Source organism: Perognathus longimembris, chromosome 5 (assembly GCF_023159225.1).
Source record: "Perognathus longimembris pacificus isolate PPM17 chromosome 5, ASM2315922v1, whole genome shotgun sequence".
In the NCBI taxonomy this organism is placed as follows: domain Eukaryota; kingdom Metazoa; phylum Chordata; class Mammalia; order Rodentia; family Heteromyidae; genus Perognathus; species Perognathus longimembris.
Window position 1 is genome coordinate 50,745,598 of NC_063165.1, and position 14,799 is coordinate 50,760,396.

A 14,799-nucleotide genomic window follows, 5' to 3' on the forward strand; every position below is an offset into this window, starting at 1 on the left:
TACAATCGAAGAGACTTGCACTCACCTGGCTTTTGCACTCCAGGGTGGTGCTCTGCCTCTTGAGCTATGCCTCTATTTCCAGCTTTTTGTTGGTTAATTGGACATAAAGTCTCATGGACTTTTCTGCCTGGGTTGGTTTCAAACCTGTCTTCTTCAGATCTTCAGATCTGTCTCCTGAATAGCTACAATTACAGGTATGAACTACCAGCATCTGGCTTGAAGTAATTTGTTGCATATAATCTTTAGCTACTTATATGAAATAAACCAAAGCATCTAATTCTTAGAGAATTCCCATAAACATGTCAGTTCAACAATAAGTTTCCGTATGGCAGGCATAATGACTAAGTGTACACGGGAAAGGCACAACCCTGTGGGTGGCTCTCATACCAGACAGATTAAGAGGTAGAACCACATTGGCTACCATCTACTTGTTGCCACCATTTAAGATGTGATAATTGAATGTACTGTGTGTTGTATGAGACCTTGATGCCCAGCAAAGAACAAATAGTTCTGTGAACAGCTTTAGCCTGCTCACTGCCCTGCTTAAATATATCGGGGTGACTGCCAGTAGCTTTACATATGACTTTTTTTTTTTTTTTTTTTTTTTTTTTTTTGCCAGTCCTGGGGCTAGGACTCAGGGCCTGAGTACTGTTCCTGGCTTTTTTTTGTTGTTTTTTTTTTTTTTTTCCTCAAGGCCACCACTTCTGGCCATTTTCTGTATATGTGGTGCTGGGGAATTGAACCAGGGCTTCATGTATAGGAGGCAAGCACTTTTGCCACTAGGCCACATCCCCAGCTCCCTTATGATATTTTTTACTTACATTTCTCTCTTTGGCATTGGGCTTCAAACTCAGGGGCTTGGGCTTGCTAAACAGTCATGTTACCACTTGAGCCACACATACTCCAGCCCTACTTCCATGTCAGTAAAAACTGAACTGTATTTAGATGAACTACCTTGTCTCCCCATGCAGAGTTCACAACTACATTTGTGTTGCTCATGCCAGTTTTAAAACATTCATGACGGGCTGGGAATATGGCCTAGAGGCAAGAGTGCTTGCCTCCTATACATGAAGCTCTGGGTTCGATTCCCCAGCACCATATATATAGAAAACTGCCAGAAGTGGCGCTGTGGCTCAAGTGGTAGAGTGCTATCCTTGAGCAAAAAGAAGCCAGGGGCAGTGCTCAGGCCCTGAGTCCAAGGCCGAGGACTAGCAAAAAATAAAAATAAAAATAAATAAATAAAAATAAAACATTCATGGCGTTACACAATAAAGATGTAAATTACTTTTTATTAAAGTTGTGTTTTTCTAAGGAATATATTACACTTAAAATTCCATACTATAAATAAAGAATAACTCTTAAATTTTCCATTTTACTTATTAAAAATGTAAACATAAAATAATTCACCACTCCCTCCCCAACACTGACCCAATATGTACATATATGCATATATTTTTAGATCTTCCTTTCAGGTAAGTTTTTCTTCAGAATGAGAAACATGTTCTTTATCATACTATATCACAGTCTTCCTGGGCTGTGAGGTCATGGCAGGAATGGCCAGTACCCACTGTGAGGTGGGTGGGACTGGGCCTGAAGTCCATCTCCTGTCTGGATCACTCAGCTGCACTCAGGGACAACTCTTCTCTGTCCCTCATTTTTCCGAAGACGTGTGCAGGTAAGGCATCAAGCACAAGATGCCATGGTGAACACAACACGCAGGCTGCTGCACTCCAGGAAGGTGACCAGAGCCAGCAGTGACCCTGCGATTCTGGATGACTATTAGGTTATTAGAGAAATCACCTACTTGGTTTTACAGATGGCATCAACTGGTAAGTCTTCTAATATCAAAGACAATATTGATGAAATTTCACAGAATATACTCATGTACCCTCCTAAAACCATTTCAATCTTATACAATTATATTTCATCTTCAAATATTGATATGCTTTAAGCCAACTGAGGCTGAGAACTAATGTTAAGCATAATTCATAATGTTTTTAGAGTGTCCATTTGGTCTTATCATCATATAAGGGTTACTGATTCTAAGACAAAGGATGTATCTTTCTGGAGAATACTAGAGGATCTATATGAAAACTACCAAACTGCTTGCCAGAATTCATAATGCTGTCAGCTCAAGGACAACTGACATGGCTTTTGCTTCCTTCCTGCAAATTATTCTCAAAACCTGAGACAAATTACATGTTGTTTTTGGCAACTGGAACCTGGAAACAATCAAAATGAACCTAAGTCTGAACTGAAAACTGAAGCAGTCCATTGAAACACTGACCATTTTACGAGTTGGGAAGAGATTCCCATCTACTGACCCCAAACCTGCTGTCCCTCATTCTTCTTCCCGGCTCCATGCCATTTTCTGCCTTGGCTGCCAGTCTCTCTTACACATAGGTGTTTGGTTTTGTCTTTGCTCAGCTGAATGGACTAACCAGCCACAAAGGCCACCAGCACTTAGGCCAGTTCACATTCTTCAGTTCACAGCTGAATTTAGTACCAATAATTCTGCACTGAAAGCTCACATTTTTAAAGTCTTTGTTTCACTGCCACATTCTAAGTGACTAAAACGTGCCATATATATAATATGTATATTATATATGGGTATGTGTGTGGATACATATTTAATTTTTTAAACAAGTTCTATTTCCTCCTAAATCTTTCTGAGTACATGGTGCAGAATCAGTGATAAACAACCATAATTCCAGCCTTGTTGAAGAGTCTGGGACCACCAATTGCAGTTGGTAACCCTCAGGAACTAAGGATTTCTTGACAGCATGCTTCACTGAATTTCATATTTGTGCAGGGAAAACACTGGGACACTAGATTCTAAGCTTAATAAATATATATATATATACACAAACAAAGTAATGTAGAATAATTTCTCCAGAAACTCACTAGTGCAAAGATGTCAATAAAAAATAAAGCAAAAATATATTTCAAGTATAAAAAGCACCATGCTTGGAAACCATACTACCTAAATGGTGTTACTGCACCACAGTCAAAATACGGTCAAATCTCTCACTGTGAATCTCAAATATATTACTAATTCATGGTTGTTGTTGTTGTTTTTGCCAGTCCTGGGCCTTGGACTCAGGGCCTGAGCACTGTCCCTGGCTTCTTTTTGCTCAAGGCTAGCACTCTGCCACTTGAGCCACAGCACCACTTCTGGCCATTTTCTATATACGTGGTGCTGGGGAATCGAACCAAGGGCTTCATGTATACAAGGCAAGCACTCTTGCCACTAGGCCATATTCCCAGGCCCAAATTCATGGTATTTTTGGTGAAATGCTTTATACAACTTTGCAGGATGGCTCATAGGCAAAATAGGCATATAAGTTTATTGTACTTGTTTTGTTTTTTTTTTGCCAGTCCTGGGCCTTGGACTCAGGGCCTGAGCACTGTCCCTGGCTTCTTTTTGCTCAAGACTAGCACTCTGCTACTTGAGACACAGTGCCACTTCTGGCCGTTTTCTATATATGTGGTGCTGAGGAATTGAACCCAGGGCTTCCTGTATACGAGAAAAGCACTCTTGCCACTAGGCCATATTCCCAGCACTATTGTACATTTCTTTAAAAATATCCCCTGCATCCGTCTCTGACCTTGCACAATTTTGAAGAATGCACAAACATAGGCAGAACACTGAGCACTGGTCTGCGAACCATCACGGAGATCTCTCCAGCCAAAGTTGACTAGGTCTAGGCCTTCAGCTTTCCACAATGACAAATATCTGTATGCAAACATGTATTTCAAATTTCTGCATTTAAAAACATATAGGTTTTCTTTATGCCAGTGTTTTATGTTTGGCTATAGTGTTAAATAACTGGAATTCATCCTCAGTATTTGGCTGCTTTGCTTGTGTAGCACAATTTCTTAAATGCATTACTCAATAACTCAAGTGGCAGGAAGGAGGGAAAGAAGGAATCTGTCCAAGAGTTGCGTTTTATAATGTCACAGAATATGACTATCTTTTTGTTGTTGTTAGTCGTGGGGCTTGAACTCAGGGGCTGGACGCTGTCTCTGAGCAATTTTGCTCAGGAATGGTGCTTTACCACTTTGAGCCTCAGTACCACTTCCAGGTTTTTTGTTTGTTTGTTTGTTTTGTTTTTTTGCCAGTCTTGGGACTTGGACTCGGGGCCTGAGCACTATCCCTGGCTTCTTTTTTGCTCAAGGCTAGCACTCTGCCACTTGAGCCACAGCACCACTTCTGACCTTTTCTATATATGTGGTGCTGGGGGATTGCACCCAGGGCTTCATGTATATGAGACAAGCACTCTTGCCACTAGGTCATATTCCCAGCCCTCCACTTCCAGTTTTTGAGTGGTTAATTGGAGGTAAGAGTCTCATAGGGATTTTTCTGCCCGGCTGGCTTTGAACCATGATCCTCAGATCTCAACCTCCAGAGTAGCTAGGATTACAGGTATGTGCCACCAGTACCCAGTTGAAAATGACTATCTTTAGAGAAAAAAAAAAAAAAGACAACTGGGCGTTATCCATCATCAAAGAATTCCATGGCTGAACTGCTAAACAGGGCTAGCAAGCCCTGAGTAGTATTGTTTCACAGAATCTCTATGGTGACAGAAATGTCAAATGCATGAAGGAACACACATTTAAATCAAAGGCAGTCTTTCAACTTCTAAGGACTGAGCTACAATGGAGCCTAGCAGACTGTATATTAAACATGCAACTTCCTACTAGTAAATAATTTGAACCATCTTGCTTTTTGGACCAGTACTGGGCTTTAACTTGTGGCCTTGTGCTCATGTTGGTTTTGCTTTTTTTTTTTGCTCAAAACTGGTACTACACTATACTTGGGCCATACCTCCACTTTTGGCTTTTTGCTGGTTAAATGGAGATAAAAGTCTAATGGATCTGTCTGCTTGGGCTAGCTTTGAAGCTTGAGCCTCAGATCTTAGCCTACTGAACATCTAGGATTACAGGTATAAGCCACCAGTGCCCAGTTTGGAACAACTTATTTTGTCTTACATTCTTCTTCCTAGCCAGAAGATAATTTTCTGACATTAGGAATTCTTCTGTAACAATTCCTTAGCCTACCTGGAAATAGGTGCCTACCTATCAACATCAGAATCTCTTTTGATCCATACTGATTAGTTCTTCTTTTGCTGGATTTCAGTTGTCATAATTATTATCTGAAAAAAAAACATATAATCATCTTCTTTTCTGTTTGATGATGTCAGTGTTTTTAAAAATCAGTGTGTTTTACTCTCTCTGCTTCCATTTTTTAAGCTAATGGAATGCTGATAGAAGCTGATCTCTAATGGAGATCAGTCTGTGCTGTGGGCTAACACTGTCAACACTGTGGTAATCTGCTGCACAGCTGGCAAAAAAAAAAGGAAGTGTGGTTAAATCATAATATTTAGGGAGATCTAATTTAAAACTCTTTAGAATAAGCAACTAAGACCAATGATTTGAGTGCACCACATACAGCCATTAAATTATGTAGATGTAATAGTGATGCAGAAATCTCAATTCACTTATTTCCTGTAAATCAAAGGCCATCTAACACTTTGAGAGCAGTATCCACAGCTTTCAAAAATTAGCTGTTGTGAAGTTACTACAGTATGGGAAGATGAACTTTCCCATTCCTTAGGTTAATGAAAATGCTGAGGTATGCAATCACTCTGAGAATTCCGATGATCCCATCTTCAAAGGAAAACTTCAGGAGATTATGTATGCTAAGCCCCAAGACTTGGTGACTTGCAATCCTCCTCCTCTCCTGACTTGGGTGGCTGTGTGGTTGACGAGGACTGAAGCTTTGCTTCAGGATCTGACTGTGGTCAACAATTCCAAGCTAAAGTCAGGAATGCCACTTGTGCCATCTGCAGAGAGGCATTTGCTAAGATTTCGTGTTCTATTCACAGGAGCATGACATAACGAACATCTTGAGAATTCACTTTCCCATTCCTAATGCCACACACACAGGAGAAATCCAGCCAGCAGGGGAAATAGATTGCCTAGAAGAAGCCAGAGGGTGGCCACCAGGCTAGAAGAACGGGAACAGAGATCTAGGGTGGAAAACAAAAAATTGACTTTCAGCAGTTATTTTTATGATTAAACAATAACATTTAATGCTACCAGATGAGTAGAGGTGATTATTAGGAGACAGATAGATCTGTCTGAGAAGCATCAAGTAACTTCTTGAAATCCACATGACATTCTTCTTTTTTATTATGTTATTAGGATTTGAACCCAGGGTCTTCTGCTTACTAGGCAGGTGCTCTATCACTTGAGCTATGCTTCCAGCCCCTTTTTTATATTACGGAGGAACAGAATACACAGGGAGGAAGAAAGATGCATCCAGTAGGTTAGAGTCAAAAAAATTTTTTTCCCAGTGTCTCCTCATAGTCATCAAGGCATGATACAACTAAAATATATTTGGTTATTTTGGTTATTTATCCGATGATGAGAATTTTGTGGGCTGGGGATATGGCCTAGTGGCACGAGTGCTTCCCTCGTATACATGAAGCCCTGGGTTCAATTCCCCAGCACCACATATACAGAAAATGGCCAGAAGTGGCACTGTGGCTCAAGTGGCAGAGTGCTAGCCTTGAGAAAAAAAAAAAAAAAGAGAATTTTGTTTAATCTTAATTTCAAAATGAATGGATGAAACATCTTTTTTTTTTTTTTTAACTTTCAATGAGCTATTTGATGAGAGACAGGCTCCTCAGACTCCTCAGCACGTCTTATTCTGCCTATATAAAGCAGCAGTCACTTACCTACCTTACATGCCTAAAAAAGGTGGGAAGGAAGATTGTTCCACAGATGGGGTCCCTTCCCTTAAAGGGAATTTCTCTCTTTCCTTCAAGCACAGAGGGCACTCACCCAGTGGAAGAGCCCGGGTGAGGTTGGCAGCCGGAGGGTCTGTTTCTGGTGGACAATGCTCACAGAAGTCCCAGCATGACGGGCAGAGCAGGTTCCCATCATGAATCCAGCCATTCATCTGAATACGGACTGGGAGGACCTGTCCCGCCCGGCTACATAAATATGAAGTATCTTGGACCCAAACCTTCAGACCTTGAGGAGAACAAGAAACCTTCAAACAGGGGGAAAAAATCAGGTCAGAAGGTTCTAGGATATGAAATTTCTCATGTCAGGGGCTGGTGGCTCATACCTGTAATCCTAACTATTCAGGAGGCTGAGATCTGAGGATTGTGGTTCAAAGCCAGGCTAGCCAGGAACGTCGGTGAGATTCTTATTGCCCATCAACCACCTGAAAACTGGAAGTGGTGTTTGTAGCTCAAAGTGGAAGAGCACTAGCCTTGAGCAAAAGAGCACAGAGATAGTGCCCAGGCCCAGAGTTCAAGCCCCATGCTTAACAAAATTTTAAAATATAATTTAAAAAAGACAATTCTCCTTCAATTGTAGGAGATATACTAGCAACAAAGCACAGTTTGAAAGGTCAGCATATCTTTAACTCAGAATAATGTAGGTGAGCTAGGTGCCAGTGGCTTACACCTGTAATGCTAGTTACTTAGGGGGCTAAGATCTGAGGGTTGGGGTTCAAAGCCAGCCCAAGCAGGAAAGTCCATGAGACTTTTAATTAATCAGAGAAAAAGCTGGAAGTGGTGCTGTAGCTCAAGTGGTGAAATGCTAGCCTTGATTAAAAGGAGCTGAGGGATACCACCCAGGCCCAGAGTTAGAGGCCTAGGACTGTCAAACAAACAAACAAATACAAAAAAAAGTAGGGTATTTAAGCTCTAAAAGAATTTCACTCTACAGCTCTGTTTATTAGGTAAGCTCTATACCTCTTGAGAACTTTCAGTTTTTGAGATGAGTTTCTTTGGTGAAAACTGGCCTTTAACTTGTGTCTGCTTCCCTAGAAGCTAGGATAATAGGTATGGACAACAACAAATTTTGCTCAGCAAAAAAAAAAATTTTTTTTGTCTTGATAGTAAAACTTGAATTCAGGGACTGAGTGCTGACCCTTAGCTTTTTCAGTCAAAGCTGGCACTGCTTAAACACATTTTTACTTCCAGCTTTTTTAGTGGTTAGAGATAAGACTCAAGGCTGGGGCTGGGAATATGGCCTAGTGGCAAGAGTGCTTGCCTCGCATACAGGAAGCCCTGGGCTTCCAAAAAAAAAAAAAGACTTAAGACTGGCGTAGGGAAGGGGGGAATGAGGAACGAGGTAACAAACAGTACAAGAAATATATCCAATGCCTAATGTATGAAACTGTACCCTCTGTAATTCAGTTTGATTATATATATATCTATATCTATATCTATATCTATATCTATATATATCTTGGTGTAGAACCAAGATCCTCAGATTTCAACCTCCTGAGTAGCTAGGATTATTTTTTTATTTTTTGCCAGTACTGGGCCTTAAACTCAGGGCCTGAGCACTGTCCCTGGCTTCTTTTTGCTCAAGGCTAGCACACTGCCACTTGAGCCACAGCACCACTTCTGGCCATTTTCTATATATGTGGTGCTGAGAAATCGAACCCAGGCTTCATGTATACAACGTAAGCACTCTTGCCACTAGACCATATTCCCAGACCTGAGAATTCTTTTTTTTTTGCCATTCCTGGGGCTTGAACTCAGGGCCTGAGCACTGTTCCTGGCTTTTTTTTTCTCTTCTCAAGGCTAGCATTCTGTTACTTGAGCCACAGTGCCACCTGTGGCCATTTTCTATATATGTGGTGAACCTAGGGCTTTATGTATACAAGGCAAGCACTCTTGCTACTAGGCCATATTCCCAGCAGTAGCTAGGATTATATACAGGAGCCATGGGCATTCAGAAAAGGATCTTACTTTTTTTCCATGCTACCTTCCTCCAGATTCCTGGTGCTGGCAATTCTTGGGCCTCCATGTGTGCAGTACAAATTAGGTTTTCCTGCTGGTTTTGACTCATCTTACTTGAATCTTTTAAGTCAGCTACTACTTGTATAAGTAGAACCTAGATGTAAGGGCTACAATTGGAAAGATTATAAACTCTAGTTTATGAAGAACTGAGTGTATTTTTGGTGATCTTTATCAGTTTATTTACATTCAAGAACTAACTGAAAATCAATTGGGAAGCTCTGAGCACATATATAGAGCCAACTGACCATTATTTTAATTACAGTGGAGGGTGGGGGGAAAAGAAAGGATTTAACAGCTTCTGGAGAGAAAAGGAAAAAAAAAGATTACATATGATAAAAAATCAGGAAGACATGAAAATTAGAACACCAAGGAAGACAAGACACCTTCAGAAGTATAATGGAAAATGATTTTCAAAAGGAAAGTTGTATTTAGCCAAACTATTGAGGAATAGACCATCATCAGACCAAACATGTCATGTTGACATTATTTAGAGCTAAAAGCTTTCTTTGAGAAAGCAGAAGACATAAAACTCACATGAAAGATGTTCTTCCTGTTCTACAAAGAAAAAAACATAATTATCACTAGAGATAAGTAGTAAGAGTTGAGAGAATTCTGAGTAAACAACCTTTGAAAAGTAACTCTGGGGCAGGGGGGAAATGAGGGAGGAGGTAACAAGGTGGATAGGAAATGTACTAATTGCCTTACATACGAAACTATAACCCCTCTGCACTTCACTCTGAAAATAAAGACGGGGAAAAAAAGTAACTCTTTTTTTTTTAGTCATAAAACCAATTATTTATTTGAAGCTATAAAAAGAGGCAAGATAAAAGTAACTCTTATTTTCCTTTAGCTATTTTCCCACAACTGTCTCCTTTTGTTCAACTTATAAAAATATACACATCTGACCACTGGTTTGGGTTTTCATATCCTTATCAAGGCTTGTATGACCCATAGAACTTTACTAAATAAACTGGAATTTTCCTTCTATTCATTTGTCTTCTGTGAACCAACTTTGCAAGAGATCCTGCTGAAGCAGAGGCAAAGTTTTGCTATCATCAGGAACGATTGTGGTACAGTGAGGTTTACAGGTTTTCAAATTGTTCTTGCTCATATGGCTCTCAAAAATCCACCAAGAGCTATGACCCAACAAAGTGAAACGAGAAAGGACACAAATCCCATGAAGCAAAGGCTCCAACAAGAGAAAGAAACAAAGGATGACCAGGACTGAAAAGTTTAAGGTGAGAGCCATGCTGCCAAGCTAGAGATGGACTCATCCAAAGTAGGGAAGGTCAGAAGTTTATAGAGAAGGGCCACTAAGTATGCACTTAAAATGGTTTTATGCAGCACATAGAATATTACATACACTTTGTCACAATTAAAAAACTGAACAACGAGAGAGGAAGATGGTGCCGACACAGTAGGGAGGCACCCCAACTCATTCCAACTGAATAGCGAGCTGGGAACTCCAGTACCCAACACCCCATCAAGAACCCAACAAAACCAGCAGACAGAAACAGTGGAGAAACACAGGAAACAAAAAGGAACAAGAAAAGAAGAGCCTATAACCTGCACAGAGCCAGAGAATCTCCGGGGTACTCTCCCCCCACCCGCTGACCCTGGCCGGAACAGGGCCAGGCTGGGAAAGGGTACGTGGCGAACGGCAGACCGACTGCCGAAAACTCACACCGAGAGCCCAGAGTCCAGACAGCAGGACTCCACGAACCCCAGGGGGAGCGCGGACAAGCCTCCCACTGACGGACCAGCGGGAACCAGCACAAACCCAAACCAGGGAAGCCACCCACAGATCTCCAAATGCGCAAATCACAAAGAAATATAACACAGTTCATCAAAGGGCAAGCCAACTTGCCAGCTCCAAAAAGCAGCACGACTGAAGAGGAGATGGAGAATAAAAAAATCAACTGAGGCTAAGTTAGCAGAAATGATGGAAAGTCTCAGAAACAAAATCAGAAAACAATTCCAGGACTTTAGAGTGGAAGTCTTGAAGGACATCCAGGAAGCCAAGAAAGAAATGGAAGCAAAAATGGATACAGTGCAAACCTCCGTTAGAGAAGACCTTAACATCCTGAGAAGTGAAATGCATGAAAAAATAGATTTAAAATACAACTCTTTAAAGGAAGAAAGTTCCACCATCAGAGCTGATCTGGTAACCATAAATAGCTCTCTGACATCCATAAACTCCGCAATTGAATCCACAGCACAAAGAATTGACCATATGGAATCCAGAATCTCTCTCTTGGACGATGAGGTAGCCAATAAGAACCAGAAAATTACCACACTCCAAGAAACGGTAAAGCTCCAGGGCAGACTAATCCAGGAGCTAGTGGACAAAGACAAGAGATATAATCTGCGCATAATTGGAATACAAGAAGGAGCCCCATACCAAAGCAGAAGGCTTCAACATATTTTCAATAAAGTGATTGCAGAAAACTTCCCCAAACTCACAAGGGACCCCATCCAGGAAACTGAAGCCTATAGGACACCTGGCAGATCAGACCCAAGAAAAGCCAACCAAAGCACATAATATTCAAGACTTCAGATCTCAGGAATAAAGAGCAAATTTTGAATGCAGCCAAAGCGAAGAGAGAAATCTATTACAATGGGAAGAGGATTTGAATAACAGCAGACCTCTCCACACAAACCTACCACGCGCGAAGAGAATGGAAGAACACCATCCAAGTTCTACAGGCCAAAAGTGCCAACCTAGAATAAAATATCCAGCGAAGTTGGAGTTCATATTCGAGGGGAAAACCAAATCTTTCCATAGCAAAGAGGATCTAAGGGAGTATGTGAATAAAAAACCAGCCCTACAGCGAATTCTAAGAGGGGAATGCCACCCAACAGAAATCGTACAGGACACACAGACAGAAACAGACAGAAACTACAATAGCCAGAACCCAACAGAAAGAGCAGCTCACTAAAGACAAGGAAAAAAAAAAAAAAAAGAGGAGAAACAGCCCAACAAGAAAATGGAAGGAGAAAAAACACTCATATCCTTGATCTCTCTGAATATAAATGGTATAAATTCTCCAATAAAGAGGAGCAGACTGGCAGAATGGATCCGTAAACAAAAAGTTGCCATCGGTTGTCTACAAGAGACCCACCTTACACCAACGGATAAAAACAGGCTCCGAATGAAAGGATGGAGCAAGATCTTCCAAGCAAACGCACCTACCAAAATGGCAGGAGTAGCCATCCTGATCTCAGACAAGCTGGACTTCTCATTAAAATCAACTCAAAAAGACAAAGAGGTCACTACATTTTAATACAAGGAAAAACCCATAATCAAGATATCACGGTGATAAATGTATACTCATCGAACAAAAGAGGCCTTACATATGTCAAACAAATTCTCAAAGAACTACAGAACAAGATAGACCCAAACACAATCATAATGGGTGACTTTAATACCCCACTGTCTCCAAGAGACAGATCCAACACCCAGAGGATCAACAAGGGAGCTGAGGACCTAAGTAACACCATATCCCAAAAGGGTCTATACAGAATCTTCCACCCTACAGAGACCCAATACACCTTCTCAGCAACACATGGGTCATACTCCAAAATAGACCATGTCATAGCCCACACAAAGAAACTCAGCAAATACAAAAGTATTGACGTCATCCCATGTATTATATATGACCACAGTGGATTAAAGGTAACCCTCAATAACAATGGTTACCACAGAGGCTATACACATTCTTGGAGGCTAAACCCCACACTATTATCCAACACTTGGGTCACAGACCAAATCAAAGTTGAAATCAACGAATTCATAAGCCACAATGACAATGAAAATACATCACAAAGAAACCTATGGGACACAGCTAAGGCAGTATTGAGGGGCAAGATCATTGCCCTCAGCACTCACATTAAAAGAATGGAAGCAGAGCAGGTGAATAACCTCACGATGAAACTAAAACAACTGGAGAAACAAGAAATGATCGAACCTAAAATGAGTAGGAGGAGAGAGATCACAAAGATTAAAGAAGAGATAAATCTGATTGAAAATAGAAAGACCATTCAACAAATAAATAAGACTAAAAGCTGGTTCTTTGAGAAAATAAATAAAATTGACAGACCCCTCGCAAGACTTACAAAAAAAAGAAGAGAAGAGACTCATATACGTAAAATCAGGGACTCTACCGGAAAAATTACAACAAGTGCATATGACATTCAAACAATCATAAGGACCTATTTCCAGAACCTCTACTCACTAAAAAACAATAATTTTACAGAAATGGATCAATTCTTAGAGAAGTATAAACTGCCCAAACTGAACCAAGAAGAAATAAATCAACTAAATAAACCAATAACTTACAGCGAGATACAGGGGGTAATCAAGAACCTCCCAACAAAGGAAAGCTCAGGCCCAGATGGATTCACCAACGAATTCTACAAAACCTTTAGTGAGGAGCTAATACCAATACTCCTCAAACTCTTCCGCGAAATAGAAACAGAGGGAGAAATCCTAAACTCATTCTATGAAGCTAATATCATACTCATCCCCAAACCAGGCAAAGACCCAACAAAAAAAGAGAACTACAGACCAATATCACTAATGAACACAGACACAAAGCTCCTCAATAAAATATTAGCTAACAGGATCCAGAAACTGATCAAGAAAATTATACATCATGACCAAGTAGGCTTCATCCCACAATCACAGGGATGGTTTAACATCCATAAATCAATCAATGTAATTCACCACATAAACAGAACTAAAATCAAGAATCACATTGTTATCTCAGTCGATGCCCAAAAAGCCTTTGACAAAATACAACATCCATACTTACTAAAAGCTCTGGAGAGAACAGGAATAGCTGGAACATTCCTCAAAACAATAAAAGCCATATACAGCAGACCAACTGCTAACATCATATTAAATGGAGAGAAACTTAAATCATTCCCCCTAAACTCAGGAACAAGACAAGGATGCCCACTCTCCCCACTTCTTTTCAACATAGTGCTGGAATCCCTAGCCATAGTAATAAGGCAAGAGGAGGACATCAAAGGGATCCACATTGGCAAGGAAGAAATCAAACTATCCCTATTTGCAGACAACATGATCTTATATCTGAAGGACCCAAAAAACTCAGTCCCCAAACTCCTACATCTAATAAACCATTTTGGCAAAGTAGCAGGATACAAAATCAATCCACAAAAGTCAGCAGCTTTTCTGTACACCAGCAATGTACAAGCAGAAAAGGAAATTATGGAAACAATGCCATTTACAGTAGCCAAAAAAAGAATAAAGTACCTAGGGATCAACCTAACCAAGGACGTGATGGACCTATTTAATGAGAACTATAAAAATCTAATAAGGGAAATCAAAGAAGACACAAGGAGATGGAAAGTCCTCCCATGATCATGGGTAGGCAGAATCAATATAGTGAAAATGGCCATATTGCCCAAATTGTTATACAAATTCAATGCAATCCCTATCAAAATCCCAGTCACATTCTTCACTGAAATAGAGAAAGCAATCCATAAATTCATATGGAACAGCAAAAGACCTAGAATAGCCAAAGCAATTCTAGGCAAAAAAAAAAAGCAGTGCAGGAGGTATTACAATACCAGACTTCAAGCTCTACTACAGGGCCATCATAACAAAAACAGCCTGGTATTGGTATAAAAACAGACCGGGGGGCTGGGGATATGGCCTAGTGGCAAGAGCGCTTACCTCGTATACTTGAAGCCCTGGGTTCTATTCCCCAGCACCACATATACAGAAAATGGCCAGAAGTGGCGCTGTGACTCAAGTGGCAGAGTGCTAGCCTTGAGCGGGAAGAAGCCAGGGACAGTGCTCAGGCCCTGAGTCCAAGGCCCAGGACTGGCAAAAAAAAAAAAAAAACCAGACCGGAAGACCAATGGATCAGAATTGAAGATCCAGAAATAAAACCACACTCTTACAGTCAGCTGATATTCGACAAAGGAGCTAAAGACATAC

General features: G+C 40.7%; 1 protein-coding gene across 4 annotated transcripts in view; it reads right to left on the reverse strand.

Annotated features, from left to right (window-relative positions):
- Nucleotides 1–1,269: 1,269 nt before the first annotated feature.
- The window catches only part of Lmln (leishmanolysin like peptidase), an 82,086-nt gene continuing 68,556 nt past the window's right edge, over nt 1,270–14,799 (reverse strand). For 3 of the 4 annotated variants that reach the window (XM_048346851.1, XM_048346850.1, XM_048346848.1), the window contains 2 exons: nt 6,850–7,060; nt 4,976–6,032 (listed from right to left, as the gene is read on the reverse strand). In XM_048346851.1, coding sequence (XP_048202808.1) covers nt 5,932–6,032; nt 6,850–7,060 — 312 coding nt within the window. In that variant the 3' untranslated portion in view covers nt 4,976–5,931. Of the gene's footprint in view, nt 1,769–3,608; nt 3,737–4,975; nt 6,033–6,849; nt 7,061–14,799 lie in introns of those variants that run through there. The other variant, XR_007211021.1, reaches the window with a different exon arrangement.